Source organism: Crocodylus siamensis, chromosome 4 (genome assembly GCF_052110815.1).
Source record: "Crocodylus siamensis isolate JL-2025a chromosome 4, ASM5211081v1, whole genome shotgun sequence".
Classification (NCBI taxonomy): domain Eukaryota; kingdom Metazoa; phylum Chordata; order Crocodylia; family Crocodylidae; genus Crocodylus; species Crocodylus siamensis.
Window position 1 is genome coordinate 200,071,298 of NC_143398.1, and position 23,595 is coordinate 200,094,892.

At 39.1% G+C, this 23,595-nt stretch overlaps 1 protein-coding gene across 2 annotated transcripts; it reads right to left on the bottom strand.

Annotated features, from left to right (window-relative positions):
- Window positions 1-41: 41 nt before the first annotated feature.
- Window positions 42-13,525, bottom strand: PJVK (pejvakin). Of its 2 annotated transcripts, XM_090045360.1 has the most exons (6): window positions 13,278-13,525; window positions 10,354-10,549; window positions 8,476-8,617; window positions 6,353-6,470; window positions 4,726-4,821; window positions 42-2,856 (listed from the first exon to the last, which is right to left on the bottom strand). In XM_090045360.1, the coding sequence occupies exons 1-6, from the start codon at window positions 13,486-13,488 to the stop codon at window positions 2,555-2,557; spliced, it is 1,065 nt and encodes a 354-aa protein (XP_089901486.1). In that variant the 5' UTR covers window positions 13,489-13,525; the 3' UTR covers window positions 42-2,554. The 2 variants fall into 2 exon arrangements, with proteins under 2 accessions (XP_089901486.1, XP_089901487.1); XM_090045361.1 differs by lacking the exon at window positions 4,726-4,821.
- Between the last annotated feature and the right edge of the window lie 10,070 nt (window positions 13,526-23,595).

A 23,595-nucleotide genomic window follows, 5' to 3' on the forward strand; every position in this document is an offset into this window, starting at 1 on the left:
TGAGCAGGGTGCTGACCAAACCCATTATTCCCTTTGTATCAGATAGAGGATTCGATGGTAGTCTACTCACGGCAAAGATAGGTTTGTAATTTAGCTGCAGTGGAAACACTTTTCTATCCCCCTCAAACTTCTAAGGAGTTGGAGAAAGGTCATGAAAACTTAGAATTATTAGTTTATTTTGGCTCTAGTTAAAAAAAAACTTACTGCTGGCCAAGGCAATTACAGTAATACAACCCTGGATGCTGATTTTGAGGGGCTGTAGAATGGTGGCAGCCACCACTACAACTTGCAACACAGACATTTCTTGTTATACCTCTAAGGAATTAAATAATGTGTGCCTGGGAAGTTAAGTTCTGACAGGCTAAGATGTGACCTTCCATGGCTGTTTAAACATGGTGCCCTGCAGGCTTCTAGCCAAGGTTCCCCAAAGACAATAGACAAAAAAAAATCATGATAGATTTAACAGGTAAGTGACAGAATTACAGATTGTGAGATGAAGTGTGCTTGTCATAATCACATTAATGCTTCCAGAAGAAAACCCTCAAGAGCAAAACATTAAAATTGACACTATGACTAGAATTCTATGAATGCACAAAGATTTTTTAAAATAAGTTACAATAACTTCTACAATGTAAACATAATTGCACATATTTAAAGTAGACTGTTAACAGCAAGTGAAAATTCAATTTTTAACAAAATGAATGGATCATTCTTTACACTTTTTAAAATATATTAAATTGCAAGTACCTCAAAACAGACATCTACTTTTCTAATTTGTTGTGCAATACAGAGGAAGTGGAAGCATTATATTATTTAATATAAACATAATTAACTCCGTGAACCTGATTCTGGCTTCTCTTACACTGGAAAAGTGTAGTGTAGTAACAGTTATGATTGCTATGTGAGTCATAAATCCAAATATTCTAACTTGCTTTTCAACAACAGCAAAACAAGTATTTTTTCCTTTCATTTATAAAGAAAAAAACATTGCTGTTTATTTGAATGTGTAATCTTTAGATCAGTGGTTTTCAGCCTGTGGTCTGTGGACCCCAAGAGGTCTGCAGGCTATGGTTAAAGGGTCTGTAAAAGAGGATTAGTTCAGTCGAAAGTATGTGAATACCCACATTTAGAAACTCAAAGAGGTCCGCACATCCATTCAAAATTTTTTAGGGATCCACAAATGAAAAAAACTTTGAAAAACACTGCTTTAGGTAAAATTATGAAGTTTAAAGCTTCAACCAAAACTGGTAGGGCTAGCAAGAAACAGAAAGCCTACCACACCTACTTAGTCTCCCCTTCCCCCTTTTTTTCAAGGGAAGCAGGAATAGAAATTTTAATCTCCCTCTTACTTTATAATGACATTAAGAGAGACGTAAACACTTTTGACAGCTTGTCTGGCCAGCAGTGCCAGTTCCAGTGTTCTGAATTACATTCTGCAGTGCCATCTAGTGTATGTACTCCCAATAATGCAAACTACTCTAAGTTGTGATGTTAGACTATCTAGGTCAGGAGTCAGCAACCTGTGACCTGCAGAACTGTGATTTTGGCAGCATTTGGTGGCAGGGGCTCTCCCTCTTGCACACTAGTCAGCTACCTGGGGCTCCAGTGGAGGGGGCTGTGCCTGTACCCGGCTGCAGTCAAGCAGCACAGATTCTGGTGGAAGGGGCTTTCATCATGCCACACTGAACAGCTCAGCAGAGAAAAGTGGCAGGAACAGCTGGGTCCCAATGCCTGCCTTTCTCTGATCCAATCTGAGTCATTCCACTATCCCCCACAGAAAATGCTGCCAAACCCCTACTCTAGGTCACAGACCTTCAGGCATGAAATCTAAAAGGATTGCTGTAATACAATATTGTTAGTGATATAAATTATCGCTGAGTTATTTTTACCTGTATACATCAAAGACATTAAAGTCAATAGCCAGGCTAACTCAGAATAAAACAGATGCAAGTTATCTAAGTTAAGCAAAATGTGGGCTAGCTGGTGGTCAGAGCTAATATAGTCAGAATAAAGACATATGGTAATCACATCCTGATATGAAACCCATATCCTCAGCTATGATCCTTTTCAGTCTTCTCCTTTATAAAAGAAACTTTAAACTGAGCTAACCTCCAATGTGTTTTTAATCTGATACTTCAATTAAACATTTATGACAACACTAAATATTTAACAGATTTTCTCATTTTACCATCATACTCTGATGTAGTTAAGGAAATATCTTTACAAAGAGCAAATTTTGTAAGTCCATTTCAAAGCATAAGAAGCTACAAATTGCTATTTTCTGATTCAGTTTAAAAGTACATGTGTTAGTTACCATGAATGATGAAATGAGAAAGTGCTAGGAAAATGAAAAGCAGTGATATTTTTGAAAAAAAGCCCTACATGCTAAACTAATTAATATAATTAGCTGTATGTGTAAAATAAAATATCACTTGAAAACAGAAAGTAGTATACTAAAACATTTTGCACTTGTAATGCTTTACTAAGTCACTTTTGGAAAGTTTGTGGCACAGTTATACCTAAGTCTATAACAATAGGCACTGTCACAGATAAATTATCTCACCCTTCTGTGCCAGAGGTCAAAGCAGGGCACAGCATGCAGTCGTACATACTTTTGTCCATGAAAAGAACACTCGAGACATCCATAAACTGTCTCCCTTTTAGAATGACCCATTCCGCAAAGGACACAAGGACCTTTTGGGATGTTGTTATTAAGTAAATTCACTCGGATATGAGACCCTTCTCTGAGATAGCTTGTAGAGACATCAGTCATGCTTGCAGCTTTTTCATAATAATCTGTTAAAAGCTCCTCCAAGTAATCATCTGGGTTAGCAACAGTCTCCAATACCCACTTATCTGAAAAAGAATGCACACAAAAATACCAATGACTTGTCTGCATGTTGCGAACTGTCTATGCCACACCATGAAATAACTGGACTATGAAACCACATTTGAGAAACCATTGTCAACAAAGTAAATGGCTTTCCATTATCAGCTCACATTTGACATTCCTATGCATCGCTTTTGTCATCAATTACTTTTCCTATCAGAAATTCCTGAGGTATGACCTGCAGGAGGCTAATTTTATTACTGTTGAAATCACACTCTTGCAAAGTGTAATTTCTTACAAAAGTTTGGGAGATACACTCCCTTACTTAGATTACAGAGGTTGGGAATTGGGAGATGGTCCTTCAGTTAAACTAGTTAAACTAAAAGACTAGAGAGCCTTGCCTACTGCTCCACAAATAAAGCTTATTTTTTTGTTCTCATTCATGTATGCCTGTATTTAATGAACCCAGTGATCACTACACCTTAGAGGCTGCTATTTCCCACAGCTGATCAGAGCAGCACTGAGGCCTTTTTAATTTGCACTACATTTAGTTTGCCCCAAAGAAACCCCTGTGATCAAAGAGGAGACAATAAAGCCACCTCTGCAAAGGCCACCATTAGAAACAGTTATTTACTGCACCACCATATTTACATTTACCCATACTTAGAACTGGAAAAATGTGGCCTGGTCCTCTAGTCACTTCAGCAAATGGCAGCGTTCCAAGTGACTTCATTTACACTTACAGGTAGGCCTCGCACTTAGAGCAGGTTACGTTCCTGGGAAAAGGTGATTTTCCCATAGAAACAATGTTCTAATAGGGAGTAATGTTCCTGACCATGGACCTGATGCCCAACTTTTTATAGAAGTGACCATAAACACCATATTTAAATCAACTATATAATCCACTATAAATGATATACACTATGTAGTACAAAGCTTTCTAAAGTGTACTGTATATAAATCGATTAAACAGGACAATACAGTAACTAATCACACAGGATTTTATTTAACCAGAAGCTGAAGGAATACTTTCATCAGGGTCATGGAATTCAGAAGGGCTTCTTCGGGGAGATTTTAGGGAGACTTGGGGCCACTTTGAGAAGCTGATCCAGGGCTGTTTGTTTTGCTGCCCTCTTTTTCTCATTGTAAATATCCCTGTAGAGTCGTAAGTAGGAAGTTCCAGCGCCCAAACTAATAATATGAGTGTAAATGGTGGAGTGCCGCAAGTAGGAATTGCCATAAGTTGAAACGCCGTAAGTTGAGGACTGCCTGTACTGGATAGTACTGAAGTAAATCTAACTACTTAGGATGGAGAATGTGAAGCCTTTAATTGTATCAACTGTACTGTTTGCTAAAATTTTGGTTTCATATAGTTGGAGAGAGAAAATCTACAACCATGGATATGAAATTTCCTTATCAATTCAGGGTTGCTTCTTCCAAAACATGTTTTAATATATTGAATTGATAAATAGTTTATATTTACAAGCTCATTTTACATATCATCCTTGGAGATTGGATAACACTACTGTCTGTAAGTTGTAAAAATATAAATAGGTTAACAAACTAAAATGTTGTCATTGTGTAATATTTATGTGTGTGTATGTGTATATATATATATATACACACACACACACTTAATGATGGTTTTCATGACAATATTACTAATGTTTCTTAAAGGTATAATTATTTTAAACCAAATTGTTTCAATTTATATCTTTAGATTTTTGCAATTATCTTAATAGACTTTTATCTCAGTGCATATTTTAAGTTTAAATTATTTTTTGCTTAGATATTTTGAGTTCTTGAACTTACACACTAAGCCAACCCCCACCAACCCAAACCCAAAAACATGCACTTAATACATTAATTAGTGAACTTGAACAAAAACATCATACTTCGACGGAACAGATTACTCCTTAATTTGCTCACTGAAAATGATCCAGACTGCTCTTTTTCAAATCCTCCTTTGGAAACTGGAGTGACACAAAATTCTGTATATAAAAAAAAAAGACTTTTTGGAAAGATGAAATTCAAAATTATTCTATTTCAAAACATAGAACAAATTTTTTTTTACTTTATAACAGGTATTATAAAGCTAACAAGATTCTTAAGATTAAATATATAAATATATATAATATATATTATACATATATTATATAACATATAGTATATATATATTATAAATCAGCATTGTTGACTGGTGATCATTTTAGCAACAAAAAAAAAAATCAGTGCTAGTACATTTATGTACACTTACAAATCAAGTTGATAGGCATTCCAAAACTGAGATTTACATTGTACATGATACCAAAATGAATATCCAATAATACTGTACTGGTTGCATTACTTCTTTTAAATTTTAATTCAATAATTATACCTAGTTTTGAACGTACTTAAAGTTGTGACAGAAATACAAACATGCCACATAATTCTGAATCAATGAGCTTCAAAATTTAGAGGGCTTCTGTTTACAGAATTTATATCTAAGGTACTGCAAAGAACTTCTGTAACAAGAGAATAGTAGTATATGAACGTATAGAAATAAACATTACCTCAGTGAGTTTCTCTTCTGTTTTATTTCATGTTTTAAAGACAGTCTAAACAAAATGTGCTCGCTAATGCTCTGATTTAAAAAGGTATTTAGATATCCAAATCATTAGGAGTTAAGTTTAAAAACACCTTCGTGGATCTGGCCTTAAAAACCTATGCCTGAAAATATGAAATGAACTGAAGTTTTGCAACTGACTTTACTAGGCACAGGAACAAGCCCTAAAACTGAATTGGGGGTTGTTTTCAAAGCATTTTGATTGACAGATAAGTTCCCACCTAACTATAGTCCTAGGCTGAGGTATGGAGCACTGGAAAATAAAGGAAACACACATTTTAACTTTTCTATAGATGGAAAGTTGTAGATATGTGCATTAATTTTCTTTATTTGTTTAATTGTTTTGTTTATTTTGTTACAATTTTGAATCATCTGCCTCAAACAACAATTGTTGCCCCAACCTATCCTGTCTTATACATAACCGTGATTCATGAGATTATTTTTAATTGTTTTGGTGCTAATTAAAATGAAAGTCCCAGGCTGGAAAACTGTTGTTTGTTTAGAAGTTCTGTTTTTGTTTTGTTTTGTTTGGGGGGGCAGGCACCATGTTTTTTAATAAAGAAGTGGGTCACATGACCCTGAGATGCCTAGACAAACCTGAAAAATTATATATTGACATACAGAAGTATCTTCTGTATGTAACCATTAAAATATTGTTTTAATATTTTTTAAGCTTATGTATAAAATGTACATCTTAGTTAATTTTGTGAAATCCTTTACAAAATAAATCAAACTCCAATACTTTTTGCATGTATTTTAGAAAAAAAAATTATTACAGCTAGGCCTTATGAAGTCAATCAGCATGTGCATAAACATTTATGATATTGAGGGTTGGGTATGCCAACTCTCAGGGCAAGAACTGTTTGAAAGTCTAACATCTATAGTCAATAGTAATAATTAAAAGACAGGCCACTTACCAAAATTACCATCCAAGTGAATATAAAGTTCAAATACACTAAATGCAATGGTTGTGTGTGCTGGAAAAACAATAGCTTTGTCCCGTACTTTATAATTCTGGTCTTCGATAATGTGAAACTATGATTAAAAAAAGAAATATATTAAAATAAATATATTTTAAACTGAGATTATATTACAACCATATTGAAAAAAATTCAGCAGTAGAAACAAAATCAAGTTCAATCTGTAAAGAAATTTTATCACTGCTGATCAGCATACTAATGGAATCCTTGCTGTTCTACACTTCACTACTGTCTGATGAAGAGAAAACAAGCTAATTTCCAATCTGGGCATAGAAACATAGGTTTTGTGCCTGATCCATAAACATGAGTGATGATCAAATCTTGCAGGATTATTGGTTCATTTTGATTCGGATGAGCAATCCAAAATATTCAACTCCCCAGTCTAACTCATGGCTGTTTACAGAAAGTGCCATGAGTTAGACAGATCCTCCTGACCCCACAGACATTAGCTGTTAGGTCAGGAGGGTGAGGGACTGTGCTCCAATTTGGAGCTGATCCAGGGAGAAAGACTCCCTGCATGCATCTTCCTCTAGCTCCCTGCCACCCCCACCCCCACCCCAAACCTTGGTGCTTTTCAGGGAGGGAGGGGAAGGAGGAGAGGAGGGAGGTCCGTTCTAGAGTTTCCTCAACCTGTGCTGGATAAGTGGATTGGAGCTCCCCAACTCAAGGGGGCTCCAATCCACTCGTCCCATCCTCCAACACCAGCTGGGCAGCCCTCAAAATTAGCTCCCCCTACTTCCTTCACCCCCTCCCTTTCTGAAAATAGTGCTAGGAGCAGGGCTGGGCTGTATCATAAGTTTTGTGATACAGCCCAGCCCTGCTCCCAGCATACAGACACAACGGGGGTACTTTCACCTTCCTTTGGCATTCAAAAATAGCTTTTTTAAGTTTTCAAAAGAGGTTTAACATTTACAAGAGCATAGAGATGTGTGGAAACAACATACCATTTAAAAATGATCCCAGGGCTGGCTTCTGATAACCTGTTTTTTCAAATGCAAAGCTGTGGTATTTCCCACCTCCTTTCTCCAGAAAAACAGTAATACACCACCTACTTCTAAATCCCCTTTCTTCCAACTCTATCTCTTCTCCATCTCTAATTTTTATCCCTTAATAGGACCCCAGCACTGTGGTTCCTACTCCCCAAACTCTCAAACTCAGCTGTGCTGATCTTGAGCCCAAATGTGCCATCTTTCTTAGTGAATTTGCTTTGCTTTTTGTTGATTATAGTGTTACAGACTGTATTTCCTGATCTATAGCATTATAGTAGGCTCCCTTTTAATGAGAAATTGTATTTACATTTATATTCAGGCCTAATTAACCAGCAATGGGGACTACACAAGTAAAGGTGACTTACTGTGTTCATTATGAATGGCTACCCAGTAATTTCTAAGGAATATTTCTGGGACAAAAATCGGATTTCATTAGACTTAACTGAGGCTATGTCTATATGGCTTCCTTCCATATCCTGAGTCTGATACTGACAAAATAAGCCCTACCCACTCACACACTCAGGTGCATCAGAAATGAACTATTAGCAGTGTAGATGGGTTGGGAGAAAATGGTTCCAACAACTCAGAACAGATCACCATGGCCTTTGCCAGCACCACCATCATGTCTCCTCCCTTCCTTTCATTTTTAGTGATCTGTCCTCTCCTCTCATACAGAATCTGACTTGAAAGCATGTTTTCTAATTGAAGACTGTGCATTCATATTTTTATACAGATGATATAATTGTGGTACAAAGCCAATACTAAATGAACAGAGCTAAAATCCTGACAGCATTAAAGTTAATGGGAGTTTTGCTCTTCCTAAGGTCAGGATGACACTCAAAGATCCTAAAAGTGTTGTAGGAATTACTCTACACTCCACACAAAAAAAACCAAACAACCCAGAAGAAACAGAGGACCATATCATTTACATCAATGCAACTCCAATGACTTCTATTAAAATTGCTCTGGGTTTACACCAGTATAAACTCAGTAAAAATCTGGCAACAAACAACTACAAAAAGAATTCTACTATTTTCTCTTTAGTGAGAGACATTTGTCAAACATATTTACCCTCATTGTTTCCCCACGCATTCCAGCATGGACAGATAATGAGCATTGCCGTGTTGTTCTAATACTTTCCATTACCACACACAGAACTTCCTTCCTACTTTGTCTTGCCTGACGGACGAGGCAATGATCAAAGTTAATTTTTCTAAAATAAACAGAAAGAATCCATACATAATTATCAAATTAAACAACATCTAATAAAATCAGACATTATAAACCAGCAGATCTGGATAACTTGCACTGTACAGATGAAAAATGCTAAGTGAGGAGGTCTCTGGAATATGAGTGTTGATTTTCAGTAAGTCTTGGAAGACTAGGAATTTTCAGTTGAGATGGAAGAAAGATAGCAAGTATGTCAATACTAAAAAAAAGGCTAAAACAAATAACTCAAGGAGTTATACACCTGTTACTTTGACCTTAACCATGGCCAAAATAATGAAACTCCTGATATAGGACTCTTAATAAAGAACTGAAGAGTATTATAATTAATATCAATCAACATGAGTTTATGAAAAACAGATCTAATATGATAACTGTTTTGACCAGATTACATGCTTGATTGGTAATGAAAATATGATTAATTCAGTATACTACGGCTTCTGAAAGGTATTTGATCTGATACCACACAATATTTTTATTATGAAACTAGAATTATGCAAAATAAATATGGTACATATTAAATTAGTAAAAACTGCCTAACGGATAGATCTCAAAACAGAAGTATAAACAGGAAATGATCCTCAAATACATATGTTTCTAGAGAGTTTTGCAAGATCTGGTTATTAGCCCAAAGGTTTTTAAACTTGTATTACAAAACTGGAAAAAATAATTATTGATTAAATATTCATAAATTTAAGGAGAAGTAAAAACTAAGGAGGACAAACCACGAATACTGAGGAATCTAAATTGCTTGGGAAAGTAGGTCATGCAAACCATTTCCATTTTACTATGGTCAAATGTCAAGTCACATATCTAGGAACAAGAATGCAAGCCATACTTACAGGATGCAAGGACTCCATCCTGGAAAGCAGTAATTCTAGAAAGACAACTTTCAAAGTGGATAATCAGTTGACCATGAGCTTCCAGTGGGAAGCTATGGTCAAAAGAGTTAATGCAATCCTTGGTTGTATAAACAGAGGAATACAAATTGAGAGCAGAGAGGTTATATTACTCTGTGTTTGGCACTTGTGCCCCAGTTTTATGAACAGTGCAGTCAGTTCCAGCATCCACAACTAAAGAAGGATGATGAAAAATTGGAAGGGATTCAGAGAAGAACCTTAAGAATGATTAGAAACATTCTTTACAGAAAAATACTGAAGGAGTTAATGTATTTAGCTTATCAAAGTGAAGATTAAGGGAGAGATTTGATTACATTCCATAAATATCTACATAGAGAAATGATCTTTAGCAGCATATGGCTGATCTGACAAATAGAAATATAACAAGACCCAGAAACTTGTATAGCTTCTGACTGGAATCAGAAGCTATACAAGTCTGTTCAAAATAAAGTGCTAATGTTTAACAGTGATACTAAATGAAATAAATTACCAATGTTTGTGCGGGATTTTTGATCACTGGACATTTTAAAATCAATATTGGATATTTGCTTTAATATATATATATTAATTCAAACAGGGATCAATTCAGGAAAGTCCCACCATTTGTACTATGTAGATGGTTAGAACTGCTGATCATAGTAGTCCCTTCTGACCTTATAATCCAAGCATTTATTAAGGATTTGATAGTGAATTTTATTCTTTGACTTATTCAATAAAAAGCACAATATTATATTAATGGAATAAGAAACAAGACTGCAATGAAATTTCCTATAATCTAATTATAGAGTCAGGTAGGCTAAGTATATAAAAATGTAGTACTAACCTAGTAGTAAGTTCTTTAAGCAATGTTGGTACTTCAACCTCATGTTTGGTCACTATGCCAAATGAAGCTTTAACTGCAACGGAATCTGATCCATCAATATTGACCCCGACATCATTCATTATCTGATTTCCTCGTTTACCATTCAGAGAAAGATCTGATTTGTCCTCATAGTTCAACAACTGATAGGATGAAACACCTGAGGAAAAGAGGATATTTTCTATTTTGGAAAACACTCTCATGTTCAGGTACAATATGATAAAGTAGAAATTCTCAGGTTATAAACAAAATAATATCTAAATATTCAGCCATCAAATGGCTGATAATTATGTCAGTAATATAAGGGAGTTTGACATAATTGTCATTAGTTTTACCAAAACTTTAAATGAAAGAACAGGTTGCATCACTCTCACAGTACCAAGTACTGGCATTCATTCCTTTGTAATGAAATACAAAGAAATAGAGGAAGCTAATCATCAATAATGATTATTCAGTGGCCACATGTAGGGGGTGCACATGTACCCCCTGAGACCACTGGTCCACCCCCTGAGAGTCAGCATTTTCCACTTAGGTGATGGGTGGGGGGGGCAGGTGGGAGTGCTGCCCCCTACCCCGAGAGTGCCAGCCACGGAGTGGGGGCACCAGGAGAAGCGCCCCTGGCATTTCTGGGCATGCCCCTGGCACTTCCAGGTCAGCATAATTGGCCCCAGGGACACCTTCCCCAGGTCAGCACAATCAGCCACACGGGGATCCCCCCCACCCCGTCACTTACTGGCTTCTGTGTGGACAAGTGCCCTCCTGACTCAGGAGGCACCAGTTGCCCATGATTATATTATTATCTATTTTTCATCCATAAATATAAGAGCACTTTATAAATTGAGGATTATGTCTTATCTACTTTTGTAAAGGGAGAACCTTAAGCACAAAGGAAGTGACTTGTTCAAATTCACACGATATGTCAATGTCTAACCCAAAAAACAAAACCTAGTCTCTATAGACACTTAACCTAGTGCCATATCTACCGAACATGTTGCCGTCCTCATAGCATTTTTCTTGGAGGCTCATGATAGTGCAAAAATTACAATGGGAAAAAACTATCTTAGTTGCTGTGAAGTCCCATGTAATATTATCCAAAGTAAAATTTATTTTAGTAAGTTCTGAATTTTTCAGTAGCAGCAATAGAGTTGAATTTGTAATACAAAGAACTGATGGTAACATACCATATGTGCTTCCTGGCCCTTATCACGTGATGGAAATTAGAATCCACTTGATCCATTTTTTAAAAAGTAGCAAACTATAAAGCAAACCAAATCTAACTTTCTTGAAATTTTGCAGAAACATGGATCTTGCAACAAAGTAGGGAATTTTAATCCCCAATAATATTTTTAAGTAATCTTTTCCTAGTTATATATAAGGTATTTTTTCTGTTAGACTGACTGGAAAAACAAGAACCTACTAAAGATCAAAATATTATGCCTAAGACCCAGAATCTGAAATGAGTGAGATGAGTGAGGCATCTAAAAGTCTTTGAGGGTCTTGGGTTAAATCTATATATCTGTTAATTAAAACCTTGTAGTCTACTGGATACAGTGACATTTTAAGGTTATTGAGATCAAATCTTCCAGTTAAATTTTCAATAAAATATTTTATACATGTTCTCATAAGGCTAAATGGATTGTACCTATACGTATCGGTCATTAGTACATATATCTGTCATCAAAAATACATCTTTGTCACACAAAATTAGAAAACAGATTTTAAAATTCTTAATATAAATCAAAATAAATTCTCTTCATGACACCTCACCCTTACTTTAAAGAGTATCCAAGTATTCTCAATTTTTTCAAAGGTTTACAAGTCTTTTGCAGCTTTAACTTACACAAATAATCCAACTGACTTTCTCATCGGTATGAGGATTTATCAGTGTACTGATGAATATATTACTCATCAGTATAAGGATTTAACACTTATTTTTCTGTCAAGTTTCCTTGTAATCCTGAAATACATTTTTTTCCTATAGATGTTCCCTCCTGCATGTGAATTCATTGGGTTGTCTTACTAAGTCGTTTATTAACGCTAAGTTTCTAAAATTGATTTCACTTTTTTATTTTAGAATATAAAGCAACGCTATAGATAGCTGTTAGTTATGTGGCTCTGTGAGGGAGAATATAGGCACTATAGTCGAAATGTATACGTGCTATGACAGTGTCTCCCCTTAAGACTTATTAAACTTTATATCTAGAAGCAATTACATTCCTTAAATGTCTGTGTAAAATTAATGAAACAGGAAAATGAATAAAAAGAAATTATAATTTTATAACATCTTATATAAAAAGGATTAAATCAGATCAGTATCGGTAAGTTCTTGGCCCCGTGCTGAGCTCTATTAACAGGGGCAATACAAGCGTTCATTCATATAAACCAACTATAGGATTGAGGCTAGTATTTTTTGTCACTAGTAAATACTATTGAATATGTGTATTTATAATGTCTATAAGAAATAATGGAACTTTAAGTAAGTCATAGGCAAGATATATTAATGTATTTATGAGGACTCTTCTGTAGTCATACTTTGTAAACAAACATAAGGTTGAATTACACTTTAATTTTATTAATATATTAAATGGATTTTTAAACTTGTTTTTGGAAACTTTAGATATTTAGTCCATTTCATTGGGCTGACTGTGGTGCCTTCCTTTAGACACCTAGTAATCATAGAAGTGCAGCTTTAACTTTTTATTAAAGTCCAACAATGTTTATAATTTACTCCTCCATTCCATGAGTGTATTACATAACTCATTAAGGTAATTGTCTGATAAGTATACTAATACTGCCTCATGTTATTTATGATTTCCACATATTACTATAGTTCTACATTTACTGCAAAATATTATTTTATAGGATTTAAAGAAGGACAAAAAACATACCTGAAGAAATTTCTTTCTCTCCCTGAAGAATGTCTTTTAAGGTGAAAGGCGTTGAAGCAAATTTAGATTTTTTTGAAAGAAAACACGTTCTCTTCTTAATAACAAGGCTCAAAGGTTGGTATTTGTCAGCTTCACTGAGACTAGGAACAGGAATTAATCTCCCTCCATCATCAACCTGCTTAACAAAATTTTTGGTAGCAGCAGCAAACATATTATGGTAGTAGTAATAAAAAAGCGCTGTATCACCTGCAATTTCCAGATCTCATACCCATGTTGAAACCTTTTGTAATGATATTGTAAATTAATTAGCCTGAGGCTAAACCTAATGTTAAACTTTGTTGTAAAGCTAGGTATGTTTTACTTGGAGAAGAGAATCAATAATGGCTTAACAAGCCAGCTTCCAGTGTATTGTTCAAGAACTCTCCCAACTTCCTTCAATTATGTCATCTAATCCAGTATACTGAATAATACATTAACTGTGTAAACTGATAGGGAAATGATTGCCTTTTCTTTAGTAGCTGACAACTATTGTTTGAAAATCATGATAACTTTCGAATAAAAAGAGGCTTCTAAATTCTTTTTCTTGGGTTTCCAATGATAATGACATATTGACTGTTTGTACCTGCCATGCAGTGCGAGTCTGAAGTGCTTACCAAAAATGGGCTATGCAATCTAAATTCATCTTAGCAGGCCTCCTGAGTTACAGAGCTATGAAGGCTGTTATCTCATCTAAGGTAGTATTTCCTTTCAGTAGTAGTTGCATAATAGATGGGTACAGAACTCAGCCCAGACAGAATAAAATGTTCTCTTGGTCCTTCAAACCTTCCTTTGCTGAAGTATAGACAAGACTTTACCTACAGCTGTGGGGCTTTTACTGTGTGTGAGTTCTTCCTTGGGGTGAGGAAGAGAGATTCTGTTTTGTATATAATGGTTTTGCCAGGGATACTTCACTGGAATTTACAGTCTTTCTTGCTAGGCGTGTGCATTTGGATGGGGAGGTCCAGTATGTATATTATTTTCTGTTCTTAAAGGGAAAGGATATTGCAAAGTATTTTATCTCTGCCTTAGTGTATGTATTTTATTGCATGTGTTTGGAGTATTTTGATATTTCTGGGTATTTTGCCTTATGTTGACACATTTTCCTAGAAATGTGTGTGGAGGGAAGGGAGGATTTGCTAGTAGCTCAGTGTTTCTGCAGAGTGGGACATAACATTTTATTGTCTGTCTGGGACATTATCTTTATCGTACAGCATTTTTCTCCCAAGGTGGGGGGGGCATTTGTGTACAAAGGAAGATACTATACATGGCTCTACCTACAAGAGGTAGTTCTGTGTGTGTCTGCACATGTGGTATGTAAGAATGAAATTGCTGTACCTTACTTTCTCCCAAAGGGAGTCCTGTGTGCATGCAACTGCCACACAACAGGGGTAGCAAGCTCACACCAGGCTGCAGGTCAGGATCAGACTGGGCCCTCAGTGCAGGCTAGATCTGTTGGGCCAGTACCAGCTGAGGTGGATCTGGGATAGGAGGTGTAGGTCTGGCAGCCCTTGCTCACCCCTTCCTGCTTGGGAGCCCTGAATTCTGCAGCAGGTCATACCCCGCAATCCCTCACTGCTGGTAGCCTACTAGACTAGGTGGGCTGGATCCATCCCACAGGCCAGATCCCCCTCCCTTATGGTGCCTTCCCCAAGGAGGGGAACATGTTGGTATGTGGATCACCTTGGGGAACCCTCTCCCCAGGGTGGGCTCTTCTACCTATGCAAGTGGGACCTATTGCCACACACCTCTCTATGAGGACGATCCTACGTGGGTACCTGTGGTGTGTATTAGTCTTTTCATAAGTGGAAGCACCTATGCCCTGGTGGAGGGGGTGCTGCACCTCACTCTCTCCCCTAAGGGAGATCCTGTGCACTCTCCCCTACATGACAGGATGGGGGGAAGGATCCCCTATGACGCTTTACCTCAGGCAGCTGATGCAGCCTTTGTGGGGGGGGGGTGGCACAAGGGGCAGGAGCTCAGAGCTCAGCTGCTCACAGTATAGGTAACTCATACAGGGAACACTGGCAGGGGGGGCAGCATGTGCCCCCCGCCCTGAGATTGGCTGACGCCAGCGTTGGCTTCTATGGGTGGTGGCCACTTGCCACTGCTGCCGCTGGCTTCTGCCACTTGCCACCCCCTCCCCACCCACAGCTTCTGCAGGCGGTCGCGAATCACCATCCCTCCACCACCGCCGCAGCCCACAAATTGTGTTCTCCCCCAGTCTTGGGAGGTACCAGTTGTTCTTGGCTCACAGGTACCTGTTCTTACCCCCAGAAGTGCTGGGGACCTCACCTAGCTTTCGACAGTGCTGCTGGCCAGTTAGGAAAGGGAAGAGGGGGACAGGGGCAGGGGAGATGTAGTTCACTTCCCAAACAAGATGAACACAATGTTTCTAGGCTTGCACATGTGCATGTGTGAGCAGTCTTTGCTTGAGGTCCCCATTCCTGCGACAGGGGTGATTACAGAAGTGTCCTAGTAAATACATTAGTAGATTCTGCCCATGAGTTCTTTAAAGCTCTGTTATGCCTTGTAGACATGATAAATCTGCATGTTCGTTTAACTGAAGGGCCCAGGCTGGTAGCCTTGATGCCTGGTATCAAAGTTACTCTCTGATATATATATATTTTTTTACCCATTCCTTACCAATAAAATATATACCTGCAAAACAGCCACCTCTAATATCTATCCATTGCATTAAGGGCCAATTCTAGTAAAGGCTCAGATTGATAAAACTTATCTTTCTTTCCAAGCTTTCAGGCACATGTGTCCTTCTTCTTGTTTTAGGCAAATGTTTTGTAGCCATGTTGGCATGAGACAGAGAAACACAAAACTCTAAAACTCTTGGTTCAGAGGTGATACCTTTTATTAGACCAACTAAAAAATAGCAAAAAACAATTTGTATTTCTCTTTGTCTCAGGCCAACATGGCTACAAAACATATCCCTGAAACATGGAAGATACCGTATTTTAGCCATTTTTGGAATTATAAGCTTCATTACTGAACAAGAAAGATTTGTATACCTCCCTGCCTTTCTGATATCTGACACCACCAAAGAAGAGAAACAGCCTTATCTGCACATCAAGGAGTAACTCACACAATGTGTCTCTCATGAACCCAGAGGAATATACATCCACCCTTCAGCTTCCTCTATGCAGAATGAAGTTTCTTTTCTACCTAAGGGGACTTTTACAATCTTTGATTTCCCCTCAGCCTGAAGAAGGGCACGTGCCCAAAAGTTTACAAAAAAAGATATTTTTTTTCCTATTTTAGTTGATCTAAAAAAAGATACCGCCTCTAAACCAAGAGCTTTAGAGTTTTGCATTTCTCGCAGATTCATAAAGTCATTTAGGAGCCTAACTTGCACTGATTTAAGTGTATTCAGAAAGGCATGTAGGTGTCTAACTTCCACTGACTTAAGTGTCTAAATACCTTGTGAATCTGGGACCTAGGTGACTAAAGCAGCATGTAGACTTTAGATTCCTACATGGTGGAAAGACCCTCCTTTTTCTATATGTGGTGGTTGTACCTAGATGTCCAAATATATTCTTGGGGGAAGTGTCCAGAATAATTAACTATTGCATAAGTGGTCATATCCCTTGGGATGCACTGGGTTGTCTACTGCAGTGTTCAAGAACTCTAGTCAAGTTTTCTAGACTTGAGGCACCCCTCAGTAGACTTAGGCATTCCGTGGAAAATGTGATTCCTGTGTATTCCACTTGCATTGGAGTTTTGTTTCTGTAGTTGCCCAAGTAAAAAGTTAAAAACATGTAGATGCCTAACCTCCACCCATCTGGCATCTAAACTTCATAGGAACCTTATTTTTTTCTTATTAAAGTTCTCTAGGTGCCAAGAGTTGCTGTGTGAATGCCTAGAATTGACCCACTCTTGAGCAACTGAGGGCACTTGTGCCTGTGAGTTTGGGCCTAAGCTCATTTAAAAACTAGATGTTCTGCCTAAATCCCTTCAGGGCTTTGATTCAGCAGGCATCATCAGAGCATGTTTACCATGCACAGACAGGATAAGGATCCCTAAAAAATGGTCACACTGCTTTAAAACTCAAGGTGATGATCATGGTTCCCATTTAATTATGCAATAGTCTAGGGCATGTGTGTCAAAGATCCAGTCTGTGGGGCTCCTGGAGGGGCCTAGAATTCAGAGGCAGAGCAAGCAGGTGCAGATCCCACCTCTGAATTCGTGACTTGTCCAGGAGCCCCCTAGAGACTCGTTTTACTAGTACTGGGGCAAGTGATAGCTGTCATTAATCACCCAGATTCTCTGAGCTGATACAGTGATGCTTGTACATCCTGCTACTGCTTGTACAACTCTGTCACCAGGGGTGGATCTGGATCCAGTCCTAAAGGAGCCTCACAGGTTGGATCTGGCCCACAAGAAGCAGATGAGTTTGATACATCACTGCTCAGTGGAATAGCATAGCCACCAGGAAATATGATTCAGTGCCAACTTTAACACACACCTCTCACATCTTGAGTGAGTGACAGACTTCAGGACTTCTCATGTGCTTAAAATGTAAGTATATGTTTAAATGCAGTCTTGGAACCTGAGGGCACCTATACACGTGCAGAGAGGCTGCTCTGATGCATTGCAATTACAACATGTTGGAGCAGGCTCGATTAGTCGAGTCTGCTGGAGCATAATAATTACCATGCTCCAGCAGACTCCAGCGTCATGTGTATCAGCATTCTCATGCTGAAAAATGGCAGTGGGGGTGCTTGAAGTAAAGCTGGTTCAACAAGTTTTAGTTAAACTGCTCCCCCCACCATTTTTCAGTGTGGGGATGTTGATACATGTGATGCTCCAGGTGCTTTAATTAGAGCATCTCTCAGAGTCGCTCTAATTAAGCCCTCCCCACTTCCCAGAGCACATCTGTAAATGTGCTGAGTTATATGATTCTGAGGACATGCACAATACACAAATCATTTCCTGTAACTATAAATAAAAATAAAAAACTGAAAATTACCTATTGGATTTTAAAGATTTTGGGTCTTGTCGGATATTTGTTTTCTGATATCTGATATTTGTTTTCTACAGATATTGTTGAGATTCTGGATTCAAAAAGTTTAGCTTAAAATACGCACATGAAAAAAATCTTAAAACCACATTTCCTGACATTTGCTTTTAAATTCTGGAATGAACTGATCATAGTTACATATTACCAGAAAAGAATGTACTTGATCTTTTTCAAATTCTTTATATTCAATTTACATACCAGTCTGCTCAAGAGCTATTATAAGGAAACTATAATCAGACAACATCTCATTTTGACCTGACAGTATATTTTATAATACAGTTACAGACACAAAAAAATGCTAACATAAATATGACTGCATGGCTGGTTTTTTTCCTACTATTACACTGCAACTATACACATTACTGGTGCCATCATATTTAAATAAATTGACATTCACTGTTTTCAATCTTTTGATTTTTTCCCTAGTTTAAGCTATCTGCCTTGACCAAGGCTACATGGAAATGTAGCCATGTGCCATCTTTTTATATTAAAAAACCTCAGGACTGTGAACCACTGGCATTCAATGGGCACGTCTACATGAGACATTTACTGTGGAACTGCCTAATTAGCTCCACCATTCAATTAGTGAAGCTCCAGCATGTAATATTATACCACCATGCAGTACTGTCTGCTGTCTGTGTAACAGCGTGGAAGGAGAAATATTGGGTGAGGTAAAAAAAATACCCAAGAGTTACTATAAAAAGGAGCAGCAAGTTGGACTTGGCTGAAAGGACACCAAAGATACTTTGAAGAACAGCAAATAAGCTGAAGCGGTGGGGAAGTTAAAAATTCACAAAGAATAAGAGGAAGAGGGAGACTAGGGACAGGAAAAAAGTGAGGCAGTGCATGGCATATAGAGATAGAGAGAAATAGGTAACCAGTCACTACTCCATCATGGGGACACAGTCCAACAAGAAAGTTGGAAACAACTCACAGTCTGAAGGTGCTCCATGGGAGTCTGAATATGTTGCTTTTGCACAAGTTAAAGAGAAGATTGAATTATTTTGTTGTTGAAAAGTATTTTTCATGACACATAGATGTTCTAATATAGAAACAGATATTTCAAATATATGAAAATCTAAAAACTCTTCCAATTTTTTTTCAGGAAAATGGGCTGGGAAATATTTTAGGATACACTTGGGTTGCCTTAAGGAATTCATCAACAGATAAGATAGTGCTGAAAAGGAGTTGACTCAATGTTCCTAATATAGGCTACAACCAATTTCTTAGAGAACTTACAGATGATCATAATTTTGTTATAAAATATTTAAGCACAGGTATGTTAATAAGTTATCATAGTACATGTAGGATATATTCCTCCTTGGTGACTGTAACTCCGAGAACCCTAAACCTTGGGAACCCTAACTCTGTTACCAGAAGACAGGTCAGCCCCTTTAAGACCAGAACTTTCTGGGCACAGCATTCTGGTAAGGTGGGGGTTAAAAGCTGAGCCTGGCCAGCTAGTCAGGTGACCAGAAGGGGGCAGGCCAGGACTATAAAAACTCTGGGCTGGGCAGCAATAGGGGCTAGTAGCCAAAGGGGGAATGAGTGTGTCCCAGAGCTCTATAGAGAGTGGTCCAGTGGCTGCAGGAGGGGATCTATGGAGGACTCCCAGAGAAGTGGCAGCAACCCCAGAAGAAGGACTGTAGCATATGGTGAGGAGCGGAAGCATGAACGCCTGAGAAACTGTAAGCTAGCATGCTGCCTTCTTTAAGTATAAGTTTCAATTGATCAACTACTGGTGGTTTGAGAGAGGCTATTTGAGGAAGAAGGAGGCCTCATTTGGGGGTCCACTTCAGTGTGGGTACCCTGGTGCCAGAGAGGGAACAGTATTTGGGGTGTACAAGCCCTGGCACCAGAGGGTGTAGTCATAAAAGGCCAAGGTGACCTGGTATCTTAGATTGGGATGGTGGAGGTTTGAGGCCACTGCCTGGCTTTGAACTTGCAGCTGCTCCTGATGAACAGGCCTCTGGGCCAGGGAGGCTGGGCTCCAGATTGGGACAGAAAGGAGGACCAGGAGCCCCAAGACCACGGAGCTAGAGCCTTGGAGTCTAACCGTATCTGGTGAGTTTAGATGAGGAGGCCTAGCTAGAGAGACTGGGGCAAGGCCAGTGGTGGCAGAGGACTCCAATATACAAAAACAATAGGCAGTCTCCTGCTTACAATATTTTCATCAAGACATGGCAGGCGAGTAGAGAGCAGGACATGAGAAACATTAAAGGGGACTCCAAAGGCACCTTGCATATGGCGCAGATAACGCAAAAGATGGTGCTGGAGAAAGCGACCTGTTACAGTGACCCATGCTGCAGATTTTCTCTCTTGTGTTCTGATTTTCTTATGCAGACTATTGAGACTTCTTAAGTGGGAGAAGAGAAACATTATCCCCAAACTCAGCCCATCATCTATATAACTGGACATTAAACTGTTACTTATCCCCTTGGAATTAGGAGTCTGATTGCAAGGGTGGAGCCTAAATCACTGTAGATGCAGAGAAGCAAGGATTTTTTGGGTGGTATTTTTTATTGGACCAACTGCATAGTTTGTACAGAGTTACACAAGTTTTAGAATCCAAGGTATTCTTTATCATGTCCGAGTAGTGGGTAGGTATGGGGTTTGTGGAGGGGGAAGGGGACCAGGGGTGTGTGTATGGGTGCATGTGTGGTGGGGTGTGTGCATGTAGCAGTGAGTGGGGCTCCCCCCAGAGGTGTGTGGGTGTATGTATGGATATGATATTTGTGTGCTTGTGGGGTTTGCAGGTGAGAGTTTGAGGGTATGTGGCATGTGCATTGGTGCTCCCTTGAGCTGGTCAGCACCTGTCCCCGCCCTACAACAGCCTGGAGTCCATGCACCCTGTGGCACCTTCCCACCCCTGCCAACAGCACGCAGAGTCACAGCCAGGCATGCTGGGACATCCTGCCATCCCTAGGCATGCAGTGGGATGGGGTGGCTCCTTCCTGCTGCTGCTGGCCCCAGCCCTGCACCAGCTCCGGATTCACCTGTCTAGGCTGAGCAGCGGCGGCAGCAGCACCAGGCAGAAAGTTGCTCAGCGTGAGGGATAAAGCTGCCTCTCTCCCTACCTAGGAAGTTTTTGGTGCAGCTCCATCATTGCTGCCTGAGTTGCCCTGCACAGCAACTGTAACAGTCCAGAGCAGCCACAGGGCAGCTCAAAGGTGATGGTGATGGAGCCACACCACAGCCCTGAGCAGGCAGCCACACCAAAAATTGCCTGGTGGTGGTGAACAGGAGGGGCTACTTTCCCCCTGTGCCAAGCAAACTTCTGCCTAGTATCACCACCGCTGCTGCTTCTCAGCCTGGACTGGTGAGCCTGGAGCCACGTTGGGGCCCAGGATCAGTGGCAGTGGGGGAGAAACTGATGCTCACTGTAGGGCAAAAGCTGCCTCTCCCCTCCCGCTCATTGTTGCTTCCCAGTGCAGCTACCTGGAGCCCACGTGGAGCTGTCCTGCATCTGCTCTGTGCTGCTACTGCTGCCCCACACAGCAGCCCAGATTTGACGGTGATGCAGCATAGACATGGGGCAGCTCTGCGAGGGCTCTGAGCAGCTATACCAGGAAGTGCTGGCAAGGGGGAGGGGGAGGAGCCACTTTTCTCCACGTTGAACAGCAGTTTCTCCTGCACTACTGCTGCTCAGCCCAGATGGGCAAGCCCGGAACCAGCATGGGGTTGGGGTTGCGTGTGCTGGACCCTGCCAGTAACTGCGGGGCTGGGGCCAGTGGCAGCCTGAAGGAGCTGCCACTGCCAGAGCTGCCTAGAAAGACCATCCCACTGCAGAGCCACCCCAGCCCCACTGTGTGTCTAGGGGGAGGCAGGACATGCCATGGCCAAGTGGTGCTTCAGCCAAGGGGGACTTGGGAGACATGCTGGAGGCTGGACAAAGCCCCTCTGCAGCCCGGATCCAGCCCATGGGCCATATTTTGCCTTCCCCTGCTATAAGCAACTCTGAAGGCTGCTCTGACACGGGTGGAAAGGACACCTTGCTGCTTTACAAGGCTGGAATGCCAATTCTTAGGTTTTCTATTGCATTATTATAAAATGAGACCAAATGTGTGCAGTTAGCATTACTGACGTACACACTCAAAATAAAGATTTTCCAAATAATAGGAAGTTATATGCTGATATATAAAAAAAAAGAACTTTGATGGGAATGGTAAGAATTAAATCTTACCTCAGTTTTGGTAACTATGTGGTTTCTTTACAGATAGTTAACTTAACTGCTTTTCTTAAAATAAGAGACTTTTTATAACTCAATCAATATTTAGTTGACAAATATATTCCAATTACTCTTTCCAAATTTATTGTAAAACTTACTAAAAATATTGCATCATAACAACAGAAAAATGTGATTTGGTCACTTAGGACTTTAGTGAACAGCCCATTCTTATTCTGAATTAATTTTAAACCCACATGTTTTGTGAAGTATTTCACAGTTTGGTAGCTATACTTGATTCCAGTATGCAACACTTGAAAATTAAAATTGTACAATAACTGTCAAATGCAAAAATAATGCTGAGTTGATTGGGTTAGGTTTTTTTTTTTTGCTTGTGTAATTTCAGAAGAGCTGAGTGTTAGTGGACAGTACCAGTGTCTTGCTGAACTTTCAAGCAATCCAGTTCCAGTTTGCCATAATACTGGGATCTCTTGGGGTAATGCAAACAATGATGCTGCTCATAATGTACTACAGTATTTAAAGAGTATGGCTGGAAGAAAATAAACTTAAAATAGATATTTAAACAAAACCTTTTGATGAAGAACTGACCGAAGGAGAGAGAACTGCAAGTTGAAATGTTTCCCTTATATAGTTCAAATTAATTTGGGGTACTTCTAAGTCACAGCACAAGCACCATTTTAATTATATGGTACATTATAAGGCTTTCATTGTGGGTTAGTTTACTGTAATAAGCTCTCAGTGTTGTAAAGCAGTGAGAAAATTCACCTACTGCTTGTATACATACTGAAGCTTAACTGCTACTTATGGAAATCTCTCTAGGCAGCACGATAAATATAAGTATTTTATATCAAAGTTAAGGAACCCAAACACAAAGATGATAGCCATAAGATGGTAACTTATAGTGTATTAAGTGCCACCAAATATCCTATATTTCAGGCATGCTCTACCTTTCATTGGGTTGGGCCCTTGAGAGCATAGTCCATTGCTTTTTATCATCCAGTAAAAAGTGTTTTTGATGAGAAACTTTAAAAAATGAACATGGTGACTTGTGCTATTACTTCATT